Source organism: Microtus ochrogaster, unplaced genomic scaffold (genome assembly GCF_000317375.1).
Source record: "Microtus ochrogaster isolate Prairie Vole_2 unplaced genomic scaffold, MicOch1.0 UNK5, whole genome shotgun sequence".
Taxonomy (NCBI): Eukaryota; Metazoa; Chordata; class Mammalia; order Rodentia; family Cricetidae; genus Microtus; species Microtus ochrogaster.
In genome coordinates, this window is record NW_004949103.1 from 15220831 (window position 1) to 15234217 (window position 13387).

Here is a 13387-nt window from a genome sequence, read left to right on the forward strand (position 1 = left end):
TAATATTTTATATATTATATATGTGAGCTATATATATATAGTTTCAACTATAATATGTCATGGGGGTATTTTTTATTTAGTTTTGCCTAGTTAGTGTTTGTTTCTTGTATCTGTATGAGTATTTCTTTCCATAGTTTGGGAAAGTTCTGTCTTATCATCTTGGTGAAAATCTATGCTTTTTATCTAGGATTCCTCTCCCTCATTTATGCCCATAATTTGAAGGCTTGATCTTCTGTTGTTATTGTTAGTCTTTCTTTTATTTTGCTTTTCAAGGCAGGGTTTCTCTGTGTAGCCCTGACTGTCCTTGAACTCTCTCTCTAGAGCAGGCTGGCCTCCAAATTACAGAGATCCACTTGCCTCTGCCTCTTTAGTACTTGTACTAAAGGTATGTGCCACCACCTCCCTGCTTGATCCTTTGATTATTTCTCAAGTTTCCTGTATGTTTCTTTTCTCTGATTTTTTTTTCCATTTTCTTATTTCATCTAGAGCCTCTACATTATCATTGAGTTCTAGTATCTGTCTTCTTCTTGATTCCTTCAATGCAGAAGGCTTTCCTCTGAGCCTTCTAATTGGGATATTTAATTTTTTGAATCCACCTCAATTCCAGTTTACAGTTCTATTTAGTTTCCAAATCCTTTTAAATATCATTGTCATTTTATTCAGCTATATATATGTATTTTCTGGGACACCATTGAAGCAATTTTTGTCATCTTCTTGGAATTTAGCAAAGTGTTTTTAAATGTCTTTCTCCAATTCTATCATAAATCTTCCATACAACCCAGATATACCATTCCTTGGCATATTCCCAAAGGATTGAACAACCTACTTTCTATATACTTGTTCAGTAATGTTCATAGCTGCCCTATTCACAATAGCCAGAAAATAAAAACAACTTAAATGTCCTTCAACAGATGAAGATATAATGAAAATGTGGTACATATACATAGTGAAATACTATCCAGCTTTAAAGAAAACAAAATTTCCAATAAATAGACAAGTATATAAAAAGATTATATTAAGAAAGCTAACCCAGATCCAGAAACAAATGCCGTTATGTTCTTTCTAATCTGTGGTTCATAGCTTCAAATCCTCAGACAAGAGTAACCGAAAAAAAAAAAAAAAGGGAAAGTATAGAGGGACCATAGATGAGGTTGGGGCCTTGAGAGGGGAATAACATAAGTGTTATGAAGTGGTAAACACAAAAATGGGGAGGGAGATCTGTGTTTGTTATCAATGGTGTGGGAGGTCCTTCTATGTGTTGCTTTTATTGGTTAATGAATAAAGAAACTGCTTTGGGCCTATAGCAGAGTTATAGGGTAACAGAACTAGGTGGGGAAAATTAAACTGAATACTGGGAGAAGGAAGGCAGAGTCAGAAGAAAAGCCATGGAGTTGCCACCAGAAGACACGCTGAAACCTTGCTGGTAGACCATGATCCTCGTGGTAAAACATAAAATAACGGAGATGAGTTGATTCTAGACGTAAGAGCTAGGTAGTAATATGCTTAAGTAATTGACCAAGCAGTGATTTAATGACTACAGTTTCTGTGCGATTATTTTGGGAGTCTGAGCAGCTGGGAACCAACAAGCGGCCTCTTTCAACATCAGCTTGACACAAACTAGAGTCATCTGAATGGAAGGAATCTCCGCGAAATTGGACTGTAAACAAATCTATAGGGATTCTTTTTTAAATTAGTGACTGATGGGGGAAGGCTCAGGCTGTTGTGGGTGGTGCTACTCCTGGCCTAAGAAAGCAATGAGAAGCAAGCCAGTATGCAGCACTCCATGGTCTCTGTATCAGCCTTCTTACTGATTTAGTTCTTTCCTTGGTTTCTTTCAGTGGGCTGTGACTTTTGATATGTAGTCCAAACAAACCCTTTTCTCCTCAAGTTGCTTTCAGTTAGGCGTTTTATCACAACAATAAAGACCTTAACTAAGATAGACTACCACTATGCAGGAGGGAGAATTACACTTATCTATGAGTATAAGGACAAATATTTAGAATGTATTTAAGGGTTATATATATATAGGTTCTCTGCCAAGATCTATGACTACAGTAGCCATGGACAGTTGACTAAGTTACCAGTACCAGGCATAATTTTCCTGTGGTTGATCAGACCTTAAGGCTGATTAGAGAGCTATTTGTTAAGCATATCAAGTATGCCACTATTGTACCCTCAATGTTACTGTGCCGTGCTGGTCTTTATTGTGACAGTCCAAAGACATTCTAGCTGGGTAGGTTTTCTTTCCTCTTGGAAGCTTGCCTGGCTCTTTCTGGCATCATGAAAGCTAGTTCTCAGGGAGGAGGCTTGCAGGTTAGGTTCAGGTCAGGTCCTCTAGCTCCTGTATCTAATCTGTATATTGTCTTTAGCACTGGGAACGTAATATCCACTTCTGGGGCAGGGGACAAGGGCGATAGCAATAACCTTAATGTTTTGGGAATCTGCTGGAAAAACTGAGGAACAGTTCAGAAAAGGGCTTCTCATGCCTGGTGTTAAGGTTTGTTAGATAGTCTGTGGATCTTTGGAGGGAGTATTGCTAGCCTAGGTGGGAAGATTTCAACTAAAATATATGTGTGTGTACACACAGACTTAAATGCAACATCAGTAATTTTAGGTAATAATGGTTCCTTATGACTTTTTCAGATATCCTCACTCTTATCTTATCCTCTTCCCTCATTCTTCTGTATTTATCTCCCTCACCCACCCTAAGTTAAGCATCTTATTTTCCTCTTCTGATCACTTGTACCCTGCTATTCCTATCTTGCTTCTCCTTGACTTTTCTAGTTTCTACAGTTACTCCAGGTTATATACTCATATATGGATTTAGATCTAGGAGCCTCAGACGAGAAAGAACATGGTATGTGTGTCTTTCTGGGTCTGGGTTACCTCACTGAATAAGGCTACTTTATAGTTTCATTCTTCTGCTTGAAATTTTCCTTTTGCAAGGATGAATAACATTATTCTATTGTATATATTAACTACATTTTCATTGACCATTTATCAGCTGAAGGACATTTAGCTTGTTTCCTAATAATCATGGCTGAACAAGTGCATGAGGGTTATTTGGATTAATGATGACTTTTGCCTTCATTATTTTTCATTTGGCTCTTCTGGACAAATTATGTATATAGTATGCATAGATATATATGCATGCAAAAGAATGTATATATATCTCTATATATTATATATATATGTTTGATGTGTGTGTTTTGTCTTGAATCCACAACTATGTAGAATATAGTGCTAACATGGGGTTCTTATAACTAGAAGAGCTTGACTGAAAACAAACCTAAAACCTTATATCCCTGCATCTTTCCACAGCCTTGTCCCATATTTACTCTGACTCTATAATGGGTACCATTTTTATCCTAGTATGCTGTGTAGCTGTCCAAACTCCTATTGGTCTGTGTTGACTTTGCCTCCAACTCTGGTTAAAGAAAGAAAGCAAATTCTCAGAAGTGCTTTTTCTCCTGCCAAGATCTGGGACCTCATAAATCATGGTGACAAGAAATGTGATGATGGTCTCTTTCCGTTCCCGAGGAGATTGGAAGAGGAGAGGCGTGCAGGTTCCGGTGTGGTTTTGTAATTTTTCCCAGTGATGGCCTGGTGAGAAGGATTCCAGCAGGCTAGCTCCCGAACCTAACTAGGTAATTCTCCACTTGAGTGTTCCTGCAGTGAGAATGCAGAGACATCCACCAGTGTCACTCAGGCAGTTTAGTGCTTGCTGCTGCACTCCTGGCAGTTAGCAATGAAACTGTCAAGATTTCCTTTTGTTCCCTTCCAAGCAGGCAGGGCCTCATTTTTATCCCCTGGTTTAGCACATGAATCAGTCCTTTTGTATATGATCAGTGGGACTGTGTGTGTTTTCAGAAACTGTCTGGCTTTGTACCTGGCAGGCTTTCTTGTTGGGCAGTGGTAGTTCTCCAAGTGGGAAAGAAAACATGCCTGTTCTCACGTAGCCCCAGACTGATTTACAAAACAGTGGAGATTACTGTTTTCTATCTGAGTATTGGGCTTTTGTTGCTTTGAGACAGAGATGTGTTATTCTGTACTTAAATTGGATTCTTAAAAAATGAGATTATTGAAAGGAAGGGTATTTCCCTTATTATACTTGGCAAAGGCAGAGGCATTCGTGCAAATGACAATGGATAAGTGAAGAAGGAATGTCTTATAAGTATTTTTAGTCCTGTAAAGCTTAATATGTTTGACTGCTCTGTATTTTCATTTTTCTAAGTGTAATTTCATTTAAAAATGTCAACAGAACTTGGCTTAATGCTTTGCCTACACCGTTTATAAAACACTCTCTAATCAAAACACATTGCTTGTCTCTTGATACAACTGTAACTGGGGTCATGTATCAACCAGTCTGTCAAGAATGTTTTGTCTGCATAATATCTGACTCCATAAACAAAACTCTTAAGATTCAGAGACCTACAGATGGATAGTAGAAGAGATAAACAGTATTTCTCAATAACTTGAAAAATATAGACAGATATAAAAGAAAAATGTGATTAGAGCTTGATTATATAAATATTTAGCTACAGGACTCACTCGGAATGAAAACAATACTGAGTGCAATTAAAATCTGATTTATTATATGAATGTTCATTTTCTCCTTGCTTATTGAGGGATATGGCCATCTTGTTAAACTAACCAACCTTTCACTTGATTTCCAAATGAAGAAATGTGTCTTAGTTGGTCATAGAACAAGTTCACTGACTGTGATTTTCACAAAGAAAATGGTCAGTGTGAAGATAACCATAATCGTAGAATTCTGAGAGACTTAAATAATATTTAAAAATGTAAACTCTATTACCCTTCTCAAGCAATGAAAATAACTGGGTAATGATTTAGAGATTTCTCCCCATTTTGGTCTTTTAGCATAGAGTAGAATGATTTTAGAGAAATCACAGAAATTATAATGAATATTGTATTTACGTACATGTGAAGTTTTTGCTCAAATGATCCATGTTTTTGGTGTTTCTTTCCTTTTTTGGTATTTCATAATTTCTGACATATATTTTTAATGTATCTGACTAAATTTACTCCCATTCATTTCTCTTCAGTTTCCCCTATGTCATTCCATCACTTTCCTAACTCCATGTTTTATATTTTAACCCACTTCTCTTATGTTTTTTTTCTCTCTCTCTTTTTTTGGTTTTTCGAGACAGGGTTTCTCTGTGGTTTTGGAGCCTTTCCTGGAACTAGCTCTTGTAGACCAGGCTGGTCTCGAACTCACAGAGATCCACCTGCCTCTGCCTTCACAGTGCTGGGATTAAAGGCGTGTGCCACCACCGCCCGGCTTTCTCTTATGTTTTTATTGCTATGAAGAGACACCATGAACGTTTACTTCATATAAAGAAAATATTTAATAGGAGTGAGTGGCTCACTTCAAATTTCAGAAGTTCAGTCCATTATCATCATGACAGGGAGCATGGTGATGTACAGGTTGCCATGGTGCTGGAGCTAAGAGTGCTACAACTTGAGGGTAACAGGAAGTCAATTGACTCACTGGGCAGCATTCCAAGCATAGGAAACCTCAAAGCACAGGCCCACAGTGACACACTTTCTCCAACAAGGCCATACCTACAGCAACAAGCCACATCTTCTAATAGTGCCACTCCCTCTGAAATTATGAGGGTCAATTACATTCAATCTACCATTTTTCACTAGCTGACCCCCATAAACTTAAAAAATATCATAAAACAAAATTCGTTTAGTCCAACTTCAAAAGTCATTATAATCTATCAATTTCAACAATGTTTTGAAAAAGTCCAAAGTTCAAAGTCTCTTCTGAGACTTATGCAATTTCTTAACTATAATCACCCAAAAAAACCAAAATAAAAAAGTGGATCACATACTTCCAACATATAATGGCAAAGGTTCTATACTGGCACTCTAAAATGCAGGGAAGGGAACATAGTGAACTCATAGAGTAGACAAAAAGAAGATCAAAGTGAGCATATTGAGGACATACTGAGGGCATACAGTGAGTGGATAAAAGTAAGATCAAAATCCAGCTGGGCAAACCCTAACCTCTGCAGCTAGCTCCGTGCCTAATGTCAAAATGCTCTTCATATCTGCAACTCTGTTTAGCTTTTTTTTTTGTTTTTTTTTGTTTTTTTTTTTTTTTTGGCTGCAACATACTTCTTTCTCTTTACCTAGTTCTACTCCCCATTAGAACTATTTTTTGGCAAGTATCCCATGACTCTGGCATCTCTAACATCTTGAGTTCTTCAAGGAAATCCGGCCTTCAACTTCACAGCTTTATGCAATGGCTTTTCTACTATGCCTTCATTTAGGGATACCCCTGACACATGCCTGACCTCAGTGGCTTTATTAGATAACTCCTTTCTTCTGTCCTTAAATCTGAACCCAGAACCATGTGACCAAACCTGCCACGTTCTACTGCTTGATGGAGATGGAACATGGTTCTCTTATTCAATTAGGTCTTCTACAGCTTTCTGTCTTTCACTGCATAACTTTGACTGTCCTGAAACTTGCTCTGTACACCAGGCTGGCCTCAAATGCAGAGAGCTCCAGCTTCTGCTTTCCCAGTGCTGGGATTAAAGATGTACTCCACCATAATGGGCTCTAAGCTTTTCTTTAGTTCCTTTAGAACTAAAGAAAATTTTAGAAATTGAAAACTTGTTGGGTAGGATCTTGCCCTGAGGTCATCACTCCCTTTATTCTATTTCTTAATCCATCTATCTCCTTGAACACAGATTTAGCTCTATTCCACTTTCTGGTATTCTATTTTTTTTTTCTCAAAATTTTTATTTTGTAATTCACCCTCCTCAGCTTGCTCCTTTTCATTACAAATCTTTACTAGAGTTATCATCAAAACCACACAGCAGAGTCTATAATAGGCTGTTTTGAGATTTCTTCTGCAAGCAGAATTAAACCAAAATTCTTTGCTTTAGCCTCAAGCAGACTCTTTGGACAAGGGCAAATTGTAACCACTTTCTTCCCAAAACATCACAAGAATAATTTCTAGGAATCATGCTAAAATTTTTCTCTGAAATGTCTTGAGTGAGCTCTTCCCCACCCCATAGTTCAAATAAGTTTTAGTGCCAGTGCCTTCTATGCTCCTACTAGTATGGCCCATTAAACAGTGCTTAAAGCATTCCACTGCTTTTTTAATCCAAAGTACAAAAGTCCAAATTTCTCCAAACAAACACATGGTCAGGTTTATCACAGCAATACCCAAGTCCCTGGTACCAACTTCTGTATTAAGTAGGTTCCCTATTGCATCAAGAGACACCACAACCATCATAACTCTTATAAAGAAAACATTAAATAGGGTGGCTAGTTTACAGTTTTAGAAGTTCATTCAGTCCATTATCATCATGATGGAGCATGATGAAGTATAAGCAGATCTGATACTGATGCTGAGAGTCCTATATCTTGCAGGCAGAAGGAAATAGACTGACTCATTGGGAGGTATTCCAAACATAGGAAACCTAAAAGTCTGCCCCAACAATGACACACTTTCTCCAATAAGACCATACCTATTGCAACAAAGCCATACCTCCTTATAGTGCCACTCCCTACGAGATTATGGGGGCCAATTACATTCAAACTACCAGACTACTTAATTTACTTAGTGCTGCCTGTATATTGTTGGGTTGTAGGAATCATCTACTGGAGCATGGATAACCTTTCAGAGGCCACATACCTGATGAAAATTGACACTCTATTTGCCAGAAACAATTAATTGTAAATGGCTCTTCAGTTAGAAGTGGGGTTTCATGAGTCTCTTCTTCCATATCAATGAAGGGATTTTTGTGTAGCTTGATATTGTGCAAGTCTAGTATGCAGAGTCCTGTCTTTGATTTCTTTGATTCTTAAAGGGCTGAAGCATCACTCTGAGTTTAGATGGAAGGCATATGCAATGTGATATAGAATGTATATAGAGTCTCTCTAAAATTTGTGTTGAGAACCTAGCTCTCAAAATGATTGTACTATGAAGTGAGGACTTTGGGACATGATTAGATGGTGAGAAAAGGGTCGTTATTAATGGAGTTGATGACCATATATGAAAAGATATGAAGAAGTTCATTTGCCCTTTCTGCCACATGAAGATACACCAAGAATGTGTCATTAATAAACCTGAATATAGTCTCTCACAAGATTCTGAAGCTACCATTGCCTTGATTTAGGACTTCTCATTTCTTTGAACTATGAAAAATTATTGGCCATTGCTTATAAACTAGCCTGTCTTTGTCATTGTGCAACAGTGGCCAAGTAACAGAGGTTGCCATATTATTTTTAAGTTTCTCATACTTGTCTGAGGACTTTACTAGAGCTGTGAACTCACATTTTTTTTCTGAGTTACCAGACAGGTACCAGTTTGCTCATGGGAATATAAGGGACAGGCTTCTCTGAGCACGATACTATCATCTCTTCCAAGTGACCAATGCATTTTCTCAGCTATTAAAAGCTGTACTGTGATGACAAATGGTGTTTTTTACTGAATACACACTATAAAAGTGTGTGTATGTGTATGTGTGTGCATATATTTGTGTGTGTGTGTGTATGTGTGTGAGTGTTCTGGAAAAGACACTGAAATGTGCATTAAGGGAATAAAAGAATGAAACAAATGTCAAAATGACTGATTACATTATTAGAATAAGTAACTTCTTTTAATGTTGGGATAAGGTTTTATTATGCCATCTAGGAAGATCTATAATTCATTAAGTAGAATGTGGATCCATGCCCCCTGTGTCAGACTTGCCCATGCTGGGATTATGTGTCACTCCTGCCTGTCCATGACTGAACTCCTGAACTGAAGCTCCTGCTCAGGTCAAGCATAAAACTAGAAAAGGGCATTATTTCAAGTGACAACAATCACTTTATGCTCTGGTGTGGAACCTGATGCTTTTATGATGGTACAAACGATGCAGTAGCTAAATCAAGCTAAGTAACATGTGCATTAGATCCCAAACTGTACTTTATTTCAGCATTATGTCTGTGGTTAAAAATACAAAGAAGCATTTTGTCTGTCGCCACTGAGATCTCCAGCAGAGCAGGAGAAGGAGGTGCCCAGTGCTCTTCAGTGATATTTGTTCTCAGAACTTTCCCAGAAAGGCTAATGACTCTTTTCCTTTCAGCTATCCATGTTGATGAAGTCAACCTTCAAATGTACTGTGCGTGGTCACTTCTGGATAACTTTGAGTGGAACAATGGGTACAGCAGACGGTTTGGCCTCTTCCATGTTGATTTTGAAGATCCTGCTAGACCCCGAGTCCCGTACAGGTCAGCCAAGGAATATGCGAAGGTCATCAGAAACAATGGCCTGGAAGGCTCTCTGTAAGGAAGATAACTGGGAAATGGCCTTCACAGAAGCTGCTGCTGCTGCTGCTTGAGAGACTGAAGGCTACTTTGGTTATGTTTTCTCAGAGAACAACAAGTTTTGTTCTCAATGATCTGCGATTATAAAATCTGAATCCTGGGAATGTTATCTGTATTTTATTAGAAAGCATCTTAGATAGTAAAATAGAGTATCACAGAAACTGATTTTCAAAATTAGATCTACTTGGAAACTTTAATTTAAATTTTTAGAAAAATTTTCTGGAAAATGAATGAAGCATCTATGAAGATAATGCACAGTTGACTTGCAGCTCTAAAAGCAGAATTCTTAGCATAAGCATAGATTTGTGCTCCTGCTTACTTTGGGTGCATAGCTATTTTTGCTTAGGAAATTTCTGTGAGTGTTTGGTTTATAAAATTTCTAATATTTAATTTAGCACAAAATAACAAAACTAAAAGACACAGTATGCATTCTGTCCAGCAAGAGAACTGCTAATAAATTTAATGAAACATATTTGTTAATATGTTTACAATATATTTTTTCAATGATTTGTCAAATATATATCTTTCTCTTGTCTAATGAACTTTGGAAAATAATAAAAAATGAATTTGAATGGAAAGGGAACATCTTGCTTTACCTCACTTTGTTTTGTTTGCCAGTGTCTGGGATGGAGCACATCACCTTGTGCTTGTTAGGCAGAGTCTCTCCCACCAAGCTGCATCCTCAGCCCCAGAAGCAGTATTTGTGCTAATATTTATCAAAATCCCAGATTCTAGTCACACCACAATACCAAATTCAAAGTGAAGAGACAAACAGGACATCAACCCCATCTTTACATGTGTTTTGTATATTTTTAGAAAATAATTATTTTAAACTGCTTCATTATCAGCATTTATACACATGTGCACCATGTACCCTGATCCTATTTATGCTCTGCTTTGCTCTCCCATGGACTCTCTCCAACATGTTCCCTTTTCTTCTTTTGGTCCTTTCTTCTTAAAAAAAAAAAAAAGAACAACAGTAAAACCATCACGTCTAATTGGCATTTCATGCTAGAATGTTGACTGATCTGGGTGGCTTGTTCCTGTGCAGGTAGTCGTAATTGCAGTGAGTTCCTGTGCGCAATTTCTGTTTTGTCCAGAGACAGCATCTCATAATACAGGACCCCATCCTCTGGCTCTTCCATTTATCCCCTCCCTCTTCTTTGATATTCCTCAAGCCTTGGGTTGGTTGTAATTCTATAAATCTTTATTTTAAAATCTCATGATATAAACACATGCTTTGAGCGGCCAATATGAATGTAAGCAATGGAGATGCAGGGATTTACTACATTGGAAACTAAGATGTTTGAAATGGCCATAGGGTTGGTTGAAGTTGTTGGTTTTCTGAACTTCTTTAGTGGAAGTCAGCAGTAGGTACAGGACTCCTTTGGGGGTTCCATTTGCCCTCTAGTAATCCACCTTATGTTCCATTCTGTCCTTATATGATGATAAGCTGATGGGGAAAATGAGGCAGTTCACATAATATAAGTCAAGTCATACACACACACACACACACACACACACACACACACACACACACACACACACACACACGCTGGTCCTAGGATATCTCACATGAGCTTTTATCCAGCACACTGTTTATTATGATTCCTTGGGAGAACTCTCTGTATTTTCTGGGCAGGAAAAGAGACCAAGGCATTAAGTTGATGACACAGCAGGAAACAGGAAGGGTTTCCAGTCTTCTCCTGCTGCTTCCCTAGGAAACTGTATAGATTTGGCATCCTTGGAAGGCCTTTTCTGTGAGTAGATGAAATGTCATTTTTCCTCTTATAAACTGTGGTCAATTTCTGGATCGTTTTCATGTTCATTATAAGGGAATTATTTACAGTGGGGAACACAATTTCAGTAACTTTGGACAGAGTGAGAAAGAATCGGTCATAGTAGTTCAATAAACATGGATGCACTGGGGAAAATTATATTAAGATTAAAATGGTATACATGGGGAATTCTATTACATCTTTGCCACTGGTTTGTTATTTTTATTGTTCAATGAGACATTATCTCACAATTTGTGTTCATTTACGAAGCACATTTCCAAAGCTTATTTTATTCCTTTCCAATCCAGCTTGTCTTTTTCATTTTTGCCATGCATCTTGTTTACAATTTATATGCCCTCTTATATTATCTTGCACGGCAACTGAGTTTTCCTTTTAATTAGGATACTGCTTTGAGTATTACTTATCCTGTGGGGCAAATTCACAAGTTTTACAACAATACAAATGAGCACTGTGTTTTCCTTTCCAAAACCAGAAAATTAATATTCCATTGTAGATAAAACAGTCTGTCACATTTGGTCTACCAGGTGAAATAAACATTTGCATTGCTCTTGCCTATGCTTCTTCCCAGAGCTGTGGACTTTTGCAGCCCTTTTATGGCTTTCACGGTCCAACTCTTCATTCCAAAGGTGGACGACACAAATTGGGACCCCCCCCCATTAGTCATATAACTTAGTATAAGTTACCCTGGGGTTAAAATGGAAAAACCAACAACAGTAACAAGAAAATATAAAACTCTGATGGACTTCCCCTTCCATCCACAAAATTCTCACAGTCCCTATAGTATTTCAGTTAATATTGTACTTAATGGTTTGTCTTAGCATTTAAGAACAAGATTGGTTGTGCTTTGCCTACCCAAGAATCAGAATTTGAATTCTTTTAATGGAAAAGCAAGAGTTGTTCATTATGCTTAGGCCCCACAAATATGGTATATCTAGTGTGGACGGTCAGCTGAGGGCAGTGATGGTCATGTTTTATATAAAGGAATAATGAGAGATCTCAGTGATAGGTTAGACATACTTGAATTTCTTCGTTATTTCTCCCTTGATTGCTTTACTTTTGAATTTTTCTTTTTCTTGCTATGTGAACACATGTTATCTACTTCTTCATGAACACATTTAAGAAAATTATTTTTTTATGTTTTTAAACATATAGTTTGTTTTAAAATAGAAAGTTGGCAGGTTGCTAAAAATATCCAAAATGACAAGGCTGCTTTGTTCTGATAGGAGGGATGTTTGTCTCCTCACTCCCGAGAAGGGAGGGGCTTCCACCTGAGTCCTTTAGTGCATGAAAAGATGGATGTAATTTCTCATTAGAGCCTCAAACCAAGAAGTTGTCAACCTCAGTGTTTGGCAGGCGACTGCCAGTCATGTTTTTATGTCCTGGGAATTTGTGTTTGGCCTGTAGCTTTTAATTATTTTTACGAACTTGAGAATAATGAATACATTTATAATATATTGAAAGAAATTCCCCAATACTGACTGACCAGAAAAAATAGATTTATATGATAATCCTTAAACACCAATTCTATTACTCAGTGCTAGTCAGAAGGAAAATAGAATGCCGAGCCTTATTACTGGGAGCTCAGAATGTAAATCAAAGCTGATGGAATTAATACTGTTTAATTACTAGCAGCACACCTCACCTGGAGAACACATATTCATCACTCAGCAGAATGTTTTAGGCTGCAGTTGTCCTGGGAGGGATGCGGTGCAGAGCCAAAAGCACTATGTGCTCTAAATAATGGTCTTATAAGGGACTGTCATACCTTAGGATGGCCCTGGGAATGGGCGAGAGCTGTATGCAGAGAGGGTAGAGCAGAGAGGATGAGGTCAAAGTGCTCACTTAAGGTTGGGGGGAGGGATGATTGCCAACAGTAAGAGGTGATGGATGTGAGGTTTTTATGTAGTGTTTTATCAGTATGTGTTTACTGTATGTGATAGTGAGTTGCATTGCGTTGTGACATTTTCATACGTGCATAACAGAAGTTCACTTTGATTCTACCCTGTAATTATTCTCTTATCTGCCCTCCTCACTATGGTTCCCTTGTGAGGGGTATTTCTTGAGGTGAGTAGACTGGCTTGCCACATGTCTGAGCATTGATCAGTGATTGGCACTTGCCATCTTTCCTGCATGGCTATTGGTAGCTGATATCAAGCAAATACAGCATTGTTATAACAAAGAGTTGTGAGGGAATGAATATTTCTGTAAATCTAATATTAAACCAAAATTAAAAA

At 37.7% G+C, this 13387-nt stretch overlaps 1 protein-coding gene across 1 annotated transcript in view; it reads left to right on the top strand.

Moving 5' to 3' along the window:
• The window catches only part of LOC101993374 (cytosolic beta-glucosidase), a 137568-nt gene extending 128252 nt beyond the window's left edge, over positions 1-9316 (top strand). Inside the window, exon 5 of the mRNA XM_026788610.1 lies at positions 9114-9316. Within this exon, the coding sequence (XP_026644411.1) occupies positions 9114-9316 (203 nt within the window). The remainder of the gene's footprint in view (positions 1-9113) is intronic.
• Positions 9317-13387: the final 4071 nt, after the last annotated feature.